This window comes from Melanotaenia boesemani, chromosome 14 (genome assembly GCF_017639745.1).
Source record: "Melanotaenia boesemani isolate fMelBoe1 chromosome 14, fMelBoe1.pri, whole genome shotgun sequence".
In the NCBI taxonomy this organism is placed as follows: domain Eukaryota; kingdom Metazoa; phylum Chordata; class Actinopteri; order Atheriniformes; family Melanotaeniidae; genus Melanotaenia; species Melanotaenia boesemani.
In genome coordinates, this window is record NC_055695.1 from 27,442,620 (window position 1) to 27,455,606 (window position 12,987).

A 12,987-nucleotide genomic window follows, 5' to 3' on the forward strand; every position below is an offset into this window, starting at 1 on the left:
TTAATTACATATTTTTAAAATTGAGTGAGCTGTTTGTCGTATTTTTCAGTTTGTGTCTTTGCTTCTACAAATAAATAAACAAATAAATAAATCTTTGTGTCTGATTACTATTACCATAGCAACGTTTTGGTGACGTCTTTATGCTGCGCGAGTGCCACGTCACCTTTAAGAGACTCGTGTATTTGTTATGTTGGAGCGACTTTAGCTAACATTTCCTGATGTGTTTTGTGTTTCGTTGTATTTAGGTTAGTAGTTATAATAGTCAAAATGTTAAAGGTTGAGGAATTTTCACACTTTCCGCTCCAGATGTGGGAAAGGGTGTTGTCGAAGGTAAAGAAAGCTGTTGTTTTCATGGATGACAAGTGTGCAGAGGCTCTTCACTGGAGCGGAGGGGCTGCCGTCTTATTGGAGGCTGGAGCCAGAAATGTCAAGCAGTTTTCAAGCTTCGAAGCCTGCGGTGTAAATGAGCCCAAAGCCGTCTTTGTGGTGAGCACTTTGCTTAAAGGGAGAACTGTCGACATAATTAAAGACATCATATCTCTAAGTCACTTTCAGTACTGTGTTGTCTTCACCACTGTTGCTCACTCCGTGCACCTCCTTGCCAACAATGTCACAGCAGAAATGGAAGGTAATCCGGTATTTGAGCAGTTCGAAGAAAAACTCTGTGAGTGGATGGGAAACATGAACTACACTGCAGAAGTCATGCATGTGCCTGTGGTCTTCGCCCCTGTGTCACAGCAGCTCATCGTTATGCCAGCGTTTTCACACCTGTTTCCTCTTCTGTCACCAGACCTGGACACAATAAATGCAAAACGACCGGAAAAGAAGAGATTTGTAAACTTCAATGACATAGATATGCACGCTCTCCCTGCTGAACTGCAGATTGAAGTCAAATCCCTGGTTTCAGCATTGAACTCAATGTTCGAAGCCACTGGTACGAGAGAAGAGAGCTTTGCTGTGGGTTCGTTGAGCCGAATCATAGCAGGGGACTTGGCCAATCATCCTCAAGCAAAAAGCCGTAGGAAGACTGCTCCTAATAAAGCATCGATCATCTTTGTGGACCGAACAATGGATCTTACAGGTGATACCTACATTAGAGAACTGTGATCATATCCACATGTTGCTGCTCATTAATAACTATTTTTAAGACTGATAGAGTGTTCTGAGATTATTATAAAAAGCTTGTGTTCATATTGGTACATCATCAATATGTGTTAATGTGGTTTTTAAATCACAGTATTGATTATTTGCAGGGGCTGCTGGCCACCATGGTGACAACTTGGTTGAGAAGATTCTGACTGTGCTAAAACCTTTACCTGGCCATGTGACAGATGTGCAGGTGGACATGCTGGAACTGACAAGTCTACAGCAAACCTCTCACTCCCAGAACACCGTGGCCCCAGGCTGTCTTGCACAGACTCAGTGAGTGTATCTCATCTCAACAAAGTCATGTAATGTTTACTTACAGCAACAGCTCCTTCTTATCTCTCGTTTAACGACTTACTATAGTTATGTCTCTTGTGGTTATGATGGAACTTTTGCAAAATTCTGAACTGACCATAAAAAATTTTAACAAATATTTCTCTTCACTATACAAAATTATTTCGGATGAAAGTAAAAACAATGTTGTATGGTGAAGCCAAATGGGTTGGTCTGAGTATTTCAGAAACTGCTGATCTACTGGAATTTTCACACCGTGATCTCTAGGGTTTTCTCTTCTGAAGAAGAGAAAATATCTAGTAAGCACCAGTTGTCTGGACATACACCTTGGTAATGTTAGAGGTTAGAGGAAAATGGACAGACTGGACGAGATGATAGAAAGGCAACAGGAACTCAAATACGCACTGGTTCCAACCAAGGTCTGCAGAATAGCATCTCTGAACACACAACACGTTCAACCTTGAAGCAGATGGGCTACAGCAGCAGAAGACCACACCAGGTGCCTCCTGTCAGCTAAGAACAGGAAACTGAGGCTACAATTCACACAGACTCACCAAAACTGGACAATAGAAGATGGAGAAACGTTGTCTGGTCTGATAAGTCTCCATTTCAGTTCCACATTCAGATGGTAGGCTCAGAATTTGGAGGAAACAGCATGAGAACATGACACCTTTCTGCCTATGATCAGCAGTTCTTGCTGCTTCTGGTGATGTAATGGTGAGGTGGATATTTTCTTGGCCCACCTTGGGCCCCTTAGTACCAACGTGGCCTGGTTTAACCACCACAGCCTACCTGAATATTGTTGCTGACCATGTCCATCCCTTTATGACCACAGTGTAGCATCTTCTGATGCTACTTCCAGCAGGATAATGCACCATGTCACAAAGCTCAGATCATCTCCAGCTGCTTTCTAGAACATGACAATGAGTTCACTGGACTCCAACGGCCTCCACAGCCACCAGATCTCAATCCAGTAGAGCAGCTTTACGATGTGGTGGAACGGGAGATTCTCATCATGGATGCAGCCGACAAATCTGCAGCAACTGTGTGATGAGATGCTGTCATGTCAATATGGAGCAAAATCTCTGAGAAATGTTTCCATCACCTTACTGAAGCCATGACACCAAGAATTAAGGCAGTTCTTAAGGAAAAAGGAGGTCCAACCCTATATTAGCAAGGTGGGCCTAATAAAGTGGCCAGAGAGTGTAGTTCCAAAGCCAGACAAGGAAGGAAGGAAGGAAGGAAGGAAGGAAGGAAGAAAGAAAGAAAGAAAGAAAGAAAGAAAGAAAGAAAGAAAGAAAGAAAGAAAGAAAGAAAGAAAGAAAGAAAGAAAAGATTGCCAAACATCTGGTACAAAATGTATCAACAATGTTAGTCCAATTAATACTGCCGATCTTTAAAAAAATCCCCAACAATTTATCAATAAATCTCTGTCTCTGCCCTGTCACTCAAAAAGGAACTAGGGAAGGCAGCACAGCCACAGTTGAATTACAACTGATCTAACTGTGCAGTTTTTGTCCATAAAGCCTAAAAGCACAGAAATATGTCATTTCTATTAATGTATATTAATTAATGTTCACTTATAAAAACATGCTTCTTTTGGTTTACATTGATTTGTTATAAACATAGGATTAATAAACCTATACCAGGCTAGATGTGCAAGGCATGTGAAGTAATATTATTGGGATAACAATAATTTATCCCCAATTAAAATACAGTGATTGTGACAACTAATCTCTCTCTCTCTCTCTCTCTCTCTCTCTCTCTCTCTCTCTCTCTCTCTCTCTCTCTCTCTCTCGCTCTCTTTCTACTTCCTACAAGGACCAAAACAAAAAAAAAAGGCCAGTACAGGCTTGTATATTGCTATATTGTTTTGTCAACGCAGTGGCTAAAATGGTACTTCAAGTTTTCAGTTGCATTAAGAGTTAGGTAAATCAGAATTTGGCCAAATATGCTATGAGACTAATGATAAATGTTTGACTTCTCTACCACTAACATTTCTCAATAATTCAAATAATGACAATAAATCCCCTTTTTACACTTAGACAACAAGATCTTAAAAGTTTGCTGAAACAGTTTTTGTACAGTCACCTACATAAAAACACTCTGCTGGTTTTAGATGTCATGGGTAATATCTTCTTTGTCTAATCCATCTCTGTTCTTATTATAGAAACATGTGTCCAGCATTCTTGATATTGTTAAAGAAATCATTTTAACCTTGCACCTTATAAATAAAAACAATATACATTACAGAAAAGAAGAAAAAACAAGCTGATCTGGATTTAGCCAAAGATGGCCCATTGTGTTCCTCTTTCTTCTCGGTGATCCAGCCTCTTACCACACTTCAAACATGTGGGTTCGATTACTCGATACTCTGTATGAGCCCACAAAAAAATCTTGTCTCCTTTGGTCGTCTGTAACTTGTCAACTGCTAAAATGTCACCCAGGATGATATTAGTTACCACGCCTTGGGGTTAGGGTTAGGAGGGTCTCGCTTTCTTTCACTGAGTGGGCTAAATGGCACATGACCAGCACTGGGTGCCAATGGTTTGGTGGAGCTTAGTACTCTGGTCTTGGCTGTGCAGGTACCTGTTTTAGGCGCCTGCGGTGGGGCTGTTGTTCATGGCAGGAATTAGTTCTACATCATGTGTTCCACTTGGGCTTTGCTTCTTTATGTGGTTGCAGGAGGAAAAGACTTGGACTGAGACTGGTCATGCAGTATGCCAGATCACCTTAGACTCACACATATAGAGCCTATCCCAGATCTCTTCAGTCAATGCTTTCAGTGCATGTGTCCTATAAAAAATACGTCCGACGCATTGGATCAGGCATTTCTTGCAGTGTGACAGAACCTGCAACAGGCACTTGCAAAATTATTCAAAGGAAAAATTGACTTGTATGATGATGAGAAAGGGACATGATTAAATTTTTAGCAGAGCACTCTGAGAATAGATTGATCGCTGAAAAGAAGCTGAGGCTGCTGCAGCAAGGTTTGAAATCATCATTCCACATCTTTTCACCAAATACAACCAGTCTCAAACGCCTTCATCTCACAACATTCAGATGATTGATTCAGATACCGTGTGCAAGCACTTGCAGGTGCTCAAACACAAACATACAGACAAAGAAAAGGGTAGCTGAGAGGAGTAAGTGAGCGAGCGAGTGCAGTGGCTGTGCTTGTGTGTGTGTGTCTGTGTGTGATCGGGGCCAGCCGGATCAGCAGGAGCTTTATTGCCTGTGCTATCTCTGAGCAGATGGCCCAGTTGAGTCTTATCACTGATGTTTAGGAGACTGAAGTACTGCCGAGGCAGAACAAGAAAGACTGGAGTTGCTACTATATAACAGCTTTAAAATGCACAGCTCAACACGTACACAGTTCCTGTCAGCCACTCCGGTGTGTTTAAGACAGGGCTCTGCATATGCATGATCTTATATGCTAAAAATTCAATAAAAGTTCAAAATTTCCAAAATGAAATCTTTTAGTTGCGTAATGTGAAGTGTGTACTTAGACCCTGCTCGCACCACGTGGTGCTTGTCTAGATAATGAGTTCCCTCCTTCTGCATGTTTATACACCTATGGTTTGTTGAGCTATTTTTAGCCTGGACCACAGCGTGTTTTGATTGGTTTAATTATGTGAACCATCTCAAACCTTTAAGTATTAGGTGTGGAGTTAATTTGGACCTTGTTGATATATCCTTCGGTAATTCCAGGATATTTTTTTAGATTACTGTGTCTTAAACATTCTGTGGGTGGTTGTTGATTCTAGCTCTATCGGCGAGACCCCACAGTTACTTTGCAATTACTGTTATATTGTCTTTCATAACCTGGTGGGAATATTCCATATCCTACAACCTGACTATTTGCTCTGTGGTTGCAGTGATTATGCCAGGGAGAAAGTAAACTTTGTGAGTCTTTGAAAGGACATCCACACATTTTGATTCTGGATATATTTTGTTATTCCACTTCTGAACGATGGCATTCTTCTTCCTCAATTAAATAGTGTCAGGATGTGCAGTTTGTTATAAGTAAAACAATGTTTTGGAAAGTGGCAAGAGAAATATGTGTGTGTGTGTGTGTGTGTGTGTGTCTTTGTGGTCAAGTGCCTTCCAGCCCAGTCTGTGTAATTTGCTGTGCTTGGCTTCACAGCCCTTTTTGATCTTGAGTGAGACATGTGAACCCCACTGGCAGAGGGCACAGAGTTTTCCCTCAGTCTCGAACTGAAACCTGCTTTCTCCCCGTCATTTGGACGCCTCGGACCTTGATGCTGCGGTGGGAGCGTGTGCAGTGTGGGCGAACTGGAGTACGGGTGGCCAAGGGGACTCTTGGCTTGCCTCAGGAGCTGCTGAGATTGTGCCAGGCAGAGAAAGTGACCGCACCCTGCCATGAGAAAACACTGTGAGGCTGCAGTCTCCTCAAATTTGCCCTGCAGATCCCGTATGCACACCACCAGGAGGGGAGGGAAAACACCTATTTCTGTCTGGGGTGGGAAATATGAGCATGAATAAAAGAGTCATGCATTGTGATTTGAGTTGAGGCTGTTTTGGAAAGTTAACAAAAGCAGGACTTAAATTAAAGCGTGGACAGAACAGGACAAATGAAAGACAGATGAGGATAGCCAACCCTGTTTTTACCCCACCATGAAAAAGAAGGAAAGATGAAAACTTGCCTTTTTCACTCTTGAGGGTTCCTTACGGAGCATAGACGGTTTTTGCATTCTGTTCTCCGACATAGAACAATGACACTCGCAGCTAAGTGGAGATAAACTGTTGTAAGGGATTCAGAAACAACAACTTTACTCTTTCATTACACCATATATCATGACTTGCCATTCAAGGCTGCAATTAGAGTATCACATGTAGCAGAAGGCTTGTTTTACTGGGGACAAACAGCTGTTGAACTGTGCAACACAGAATACAGATTCATGGTGACTGAGTTCATAAAAGCAGCTAAATGTCTGCTAAGGAAGCTTGGAAATTGCAAACTATAAAAAAAAAAAAATCATGCCAAGTTCTTTGTTGTGCACTTTTCTTGCACTAAAAGATGTGTGCATAATGCTGCTGCAAATTCCTCTTATCCAAAGTTAAACATACACCTCATCCATCCATTTTCTACACCTTTTATTTCAAAGCAGGGTGAAAAACGGGTGGCGGGTGGTAGAGAGACTGGAGCCAGCTGCTATCAGGCAGGGTACACTGGGTTGCCAGTCCTTCATAGGATAATGGTATTGCAACTAAAAATAATAAATCTGATTCTTTCCATGATTACTAATCTAGTCATTTACTAACAGGACCAAGCAAAGCAAATGTAGTATACAACAAATGAGTTAATCAGTTATTTACTGATGGTAACAAGAAAGCTAAGAGGATCTGTTTGTCATGCTGTTTTTTTTTTTATTATTTTGCTTCACAGCCTCTTCACTCCTCTTTTAAATATGGTCTGTAGATATTGTAGTTCGCAGAAGAAATAAATGAGTGTTTTTTGAACTAAATTTATTAGGAAAAAAGTTAGTTTTGATCTAGTTGTTGGCTTGTGATGCAATACCAAAAAGCAACAAATGTCAACTCCAGAGTTCTACACTCGAGCAGTTTGGCATGTACTTTAAAACAAGTCAGAAAGGTTCTCACCTCACCTCCTACCCCAGCCAGAAGAGGCAAATAAATTAAATCTTTACAAAGGTGCACATCAGAGGGCAATGGGGCACTCTCTCTCTGCACATATACCTGGTCTGTGGGGAGATGAATCATCAGTATTCAGGATGTGTGCTGGAAGAAGAGAGTTATAGTTCTAGACATGGAAAATTGGTTTTTCATCTAAAGAGAGTGGAAGCCAGTTTCGTATCTTTTGTCACAATAATATCAAACTAAACTAGTCAGATAGTAGCTCTCTCGGGAATGTCCCTTTGACATAAAGGAACAAGTTCTCAGTCTGAGCTTTAACCAGGACACAGTTTGATTTGATCTAATGTTTTATCCAACTGATTTTTATCAGCTTTTTTTCTAACTGCTGCTGCTGCTGCTTTTTGAAATAAATTTCATATCAGTAGGAATATCTCATTTAGAGATGCAGAGATTCATCCATATCAGCGAGCCGAAGCTTCCCCTCTCATGTTGTCTGTCTCATTCGCTGCCCACTTCTGCTTTCTCTTTCACTGTGGAAAGTTTCTCCAGCTGAAACTCTTAGTACATAAATCAAGTAGATTACTTTCACCTGAACAGCTTGCACTCCATGTTCCCATCAAGACTAAGATAACATAAGCTATTCTGTCTTGTCTCTGTTCCCTGTGGTTGGATTTTCACTGCAGAACACACATTCTGTTTTTGGAAGAGTTGTGTGTGGATTTATTCATCAAGTTGATAAAATGCCCCCAAAGGTGCTGCTTTACGTCCTCCAGCCCCTCTTCTTCAAAGGGTGCCTACTGCTGACTTTCAGTTGAAATGGTAAAATAGCCAAAACACATGAGAGGAGGAAGAGGACGACTTCTTCACTCCCCCTTTGATCCTTTGATTTTCTTCTGTCCACGCCGCAGAAATATTTCTAACTAGAACTTTCCATCATTTCATACATGCCTTTTAAAGATGCTTATAGATAGTTTTTTTTTTATGTTTTATGAAGTCATTTATTCATTCATTCATTCCTTCATTCATTATCTTAACCGCTTAGTCCATTTCGGGTCGCGGGTAAACTGGAGCCTATCCCAGCATTTTAGCAGGTGAGAGGCAGGTACACCCTGGACAGGTCACCAGTCTGTCGCAGGGCCAACACAGATATGGACAAACAACCATTCACACACACACTCACTCCTAGGGAGAATTTAGAATAACCAATTTACCTAACATGCATGTCTTTGGACGGTGGGAGGAAGCCGGAGAACCCGGAGAGAACCCACGCATACACGGGGAGAACATGTTCTATGAAGTATTAATGAATATTTAACAGAGTAATCGAAGATTTTATCTGATATTGTGCAGGGAAATTAAAGCAGATGTGGTGCAACCAGCAGATGGAGAGCAGACTACAAATCACTTCTTGATTAATCTACAATTTTTGGGGATTTTTTTTTGTTTCTTTTTTCTTTTAGCATTCAGGCACCAAACACTACACACTCAGATAACATCCCCTGAGGCTTACTTTGAAGCTGCAGGATTCTTCCACAAGCTGCAGTACTTTAAAAAACCTGCAGTTTGTGCTGTATAAAATCAAAAAACAAAAAACTTCTCTAAAGCTACTTTTATTGTCATTTTTAGTAAGTAAAAGGGCAAATGATGTTAAGCGTTATATCCACAGAACTGCCCCCCCAAGGATAGAAAACTGGACCTTATGATCTCCTTTTTTGATGCACATCTTCGGTTGCTTCCTCACTTCCTGCAGATCTCCTCTCCCTCCTTTTCTCTGCAGAAACTCGTCGGGTCATTTGTCCCTCCTGCCAGAACACACAGACACTCAAGGCCAGGTCTGGTTTTGCTCCACCGTCCTCCCTTTCTCTCTTTATGTTCTGTCCTCCATGAGGATGTTTACAGGAAACCAAGTGTTGTTTTTTTTTTCTTTTTGTTAAACACACTACATAAATTAACTCACCAAGGAGCAAAACTATTGTACACACTTCTGCAGTTTTAGGGCCTTGACATTAAGCTACTTCACCTACTTGCCCTTCCAGCAAGGGACTGGTATGTTTTACTTGCCCATTAGCCAAGCTTACTTTTCCAGAATGGAAGCTGAGTTGATTTGTTCAGCAAAAATGAATGAATGAAATTAAACAAGCATATGCAATTTGAACAGTTGTTAGGTCAGTTAGGTTTTATTGGTACTGCATCAACATTTTCCAGCTACATAAGGAGAATTTGATCAATTAAAAACTGGTCTGGACAAGTTGAAAGCATCATTAATTGATACTGGTCGCATCTGGAGCAGCTTTAGGTCCATTTATCCATTGCGCTAAGGATGAGTATGGAGACCTTCATTCATATCCTGCATCCATTAGGTGCATAATTTAGTCTGTTTCCAGAGCTCTGGCAGATGCGTACTCTGACAGAAAGTGGAGCAGTACCAACCGAAACTGCAGGAGCAGCGTTGTGCAGTATAGCTGCCTTTCAACCAGCCAATAGAAACAGAGGACGAAACCGCAACGTATTTAATAGTCACACAGACCACTCCCGTCTACTGAGCACTCTTTATGTTTCTCTCTGAGAATGTACTTGATCATCAGCTCCTCCATTGTAGCCATGTTTGTTGTCTAAAACTGATGTCAGAACTCAGGGGGGAAACTCTGAACTCTGAACCCCCTTCTTCTAATGGATATATCCATGCCAATGTAAAGGACGACTGTGGGTAGGGATGTTTGAAACGGATGGACCTATTTACGTATGTCAAGGAAGGGTAAATGAGTCTTTAGTCCGGCTGTCACAGCAGTGTGTTTCTTAATCATAGTGATCTTTAGGTGAAAAAGGAGGCAGATGTTAATGGGGATCCTCAACTCTCCACCACTGTGGCTCTATGAAGCATCAATCCACCATGTTAAATGATAGTAGTTACTCCAAAATATTTTAAGTTTTCATAGTAATTACTGAGTTATCTGACCTTCTTGGTACAGTGCTGACATTTCACTAAATTAATCCACAGTGTGTCATTCTTATAGATATGTATAGATTCTGCCCCTTAACAACCTCTGTACAAGATTTATTACTTCAACTATTCACCCTTTAATAAAGGAACTGATATGTTTTACTTACCCAATAGCCAAGATTACTTTTCCAAAATAGAAGATGAGGGCTGATTTGATAAGAAAAAACTATTTAAATGAATAGAAGTCTCTAAGGTTTTGTAACATCAGTTAGGTTTCTATCTGTATTTTTTCTTTTGCACTGCTGTAGAAAGGCTTTTTTAAACAGTTGAGTGCAACATTTTTAATGCTTAACACATCAGCTTAATATAAAGTTAACCACGGTTGAACCAATAAGCCTCAAAAGAAATTGACATTTTTGTGTGATTCTCCTTATTGTAGCAGACCCAGGGAAACGTTTTCAGTCAACTCTGTAGGGGTTTTTCTTTAGCTTCACTTTGTTGCAGTGTTAGTATTCATGACGTGTACGTTTTTCATATGTTTCTGGTTAGTGTTTTTGGCTTTTTTTCAACAAACTTGGTTAAATGTATGTGGTAAACATTTTAAATCCAAATTCAGCTGGTTGGGCTGTGTTTTTTAGACTGTTTAAACGGTGCAGTTTTGTTAGATTATTTTGGATTTACTCAGTTTTTGTTTTGTTTTGTCTTTTTGTTGTTGTTGTTTTTACTGAACCAAAGCTATGATATCAAAAATCCAGACTACTCAAATATTTTGGTCACTGTCCAGTTGTGGACCAAGTAATGGCATAGGTAAATGAGTAACTTAGATTTTCACGGTAGGCAAATCTTGCTGATGGTTCAGCTTACTCCAGCAGTTACATTGGTGTGTCTGTGTATCTGTGAATCCCAGCTCTCTTTTTGAAAAACTATTAGGTGAAAAAGGTAGAAGGTGTTGGTGAGGATCCTCAACTTTCCATCACCGGGACGTTGCATAAAATCCATCTGACTGCAGTTACTCCTAAAACTTTGAATAGTTACTCAGTAGTCTGACTAGGTGACATTGGTTTGTTGGAGACTAGCGCATTGTAGCAGGCCTTTTTTCACATAACATTGCCAGGAGTGGGCTCTGATTTTAGACCTCCCCTAAAAAAATCTTGAGTAAAAACAACACTTGAACTCTAAATTCCTTTTGCGCTGACTTTAAAAACTGTGATGGTCCTTTTTTTTTTCTTTTTGCTTTTTATTTTTGAGAGTTATGACTGCCAAATGAACTCAGATATAATGTTTTTATAACTTTTTGATGGATTTAGTGATGATAGTTTTACTGTCAGAAAATTTTATATGTTCGTTTATCCAAGACAGCTAAATGTGGTTCATTTTTATTTGTGGTCCTTAACCTTTCACAAGTTGTTACATTCCTTCATAAAAACTGTATCTTGGTTATTCATATGTAATGTAATATACAGGCCTGGAAGTTACTTTTCAGTGTGAAAGTACTTACAAAGAAATACTTTAACAGTATTTTAATTAGCTTATAAGCAGTAATAAGGATTCTTCCCTAAAACAAGACAATTATTTTGTTTGTATTAATCTTTTGAGAACTACCAGTTAAACTTAATTCACATCTTTCATATGCTGTGAAAGCATCTGAAATCCCTGAAGCTTGTTTATTGGCCTACAAACTAGAGAAATAACTTAAAATAGGTTACGAAATTTGACTAACTGACACCTCACAGGTTGTATTCAATAGCACAATGACTCACGACTGAATCATTACATAAATAAAGAATGTTACAGTGCAAACTTAGTCTGTGTGTAAGAGAGAGTCATATTGAATAAATAATCTTGCACATGCTGGACTGGTTTTCGAAGGGGCTACAGGATGGGGAGTAAATAGATGAAATCATGAGTCAGAATTGTTTTATCCATTTTTTTCTTCTGCGTCATCCACTTCCTGGAATACTGTCCCCTTCATCTTCACCCCAAGTTACTAATGATCTAGACCTGGTAGGTGGCACTTAAATGAGCACATATATGTTCATTTGTTAAAGTAGTAAACACATTGTCCTTTATAAGCTCCAACATTTGATTCTTAACTACCTTTTAATGGTATGTCACTCATTACACATTTTATTATATTTAGTTTGTCCACACTCTCCAAACACACCCACTCAGCTTGTCAACTCAACCCAGAGAAGACGTCCACCATGGCAAGCACACGTCAAGTGCAAGAGCACCCCCTTCAGTTTGCATTAGAGCAGCTTTTTTTTTCCTCTCTCATTAATGAGGCTCACTCCACTCTCCACACTCTCAGCCACACAGATAACCGAGCACACGCACTCCAGATTCCCACACCGCCCACCCACCTCTGTTCCATAGTAGAGTTGTTACTCAACATGTTTCTAACTGGTTATGGAGCCTGTCTCACACCCTGCCAATATAAACCCAGCTCACACCCCCACCTTTGTCTGACCAAATGGCCCAGAGAAGGAAGGCAACAAGGGATTGGGAATGGAAAAGGGGCGGGGGGGCAAAAAGCCAAATGAGAACCATATTTCATCCACACTTTTCTGAAACCCCCCCAGCTCCCAAGAACACACACAGATACGCAAGGTTGTGTGCAAACACAGAGAGATGCATGCTTACACATCCTCAGATGCAAACCCACTCATGGCTGCTTGCATGTGGCCCGGTCAAGTCACATTACTGGTATTTCAGCCATTGCAAGCATGTGGGATTTCATGATTTGTGTAATTGTAGTTGTTCTAATACATCATCAAGTATGGGAGGTGTTTGTCTAAAAGATATAGAGGCGTTTTCCAGAAATGGGCCCCCTGTCATAGCTCTTGACCAACAGCTGCAGTGCACTAACTCATATGTAGGGTTTAATTACAACCTGAGCAAACAGTCATTAAAAGCCTGATTTATTTTTTTGTTAACATAAATCCATCTTATCATTAAACCAAACTTGTCCTGCGCAGAGTTGTGAT

General features: G+C 40.3%; 1 protein-coding gene across 1 annotated transcript in view; it reads left to right on the forward strand.

Moving 5' to 3' along the window:
* Positions 1-164: 164 nt before the first annotated feature.
* The window catches only part of scfd2 (sec1 family domain containing 2), a 114,464-nt gene continuing 101,641 nt past the window's right edge, over positions 165-12,987 (forward strand). Inside the window, exons 1-2 of the mRNA XM_042006466.1 lie at positions 165-1,081; positions 1,254-1,422. Coding sequence (XP_041862400.1) covers positions 268-1,081; positions 1,254-1,422 — 983 coding nt within the window. The 5' untranslated portion in view covers positions 165-267. The remainder of the gene's footprint in view (positions 1,082-1,253; positions 1,423-12,987) is intronic.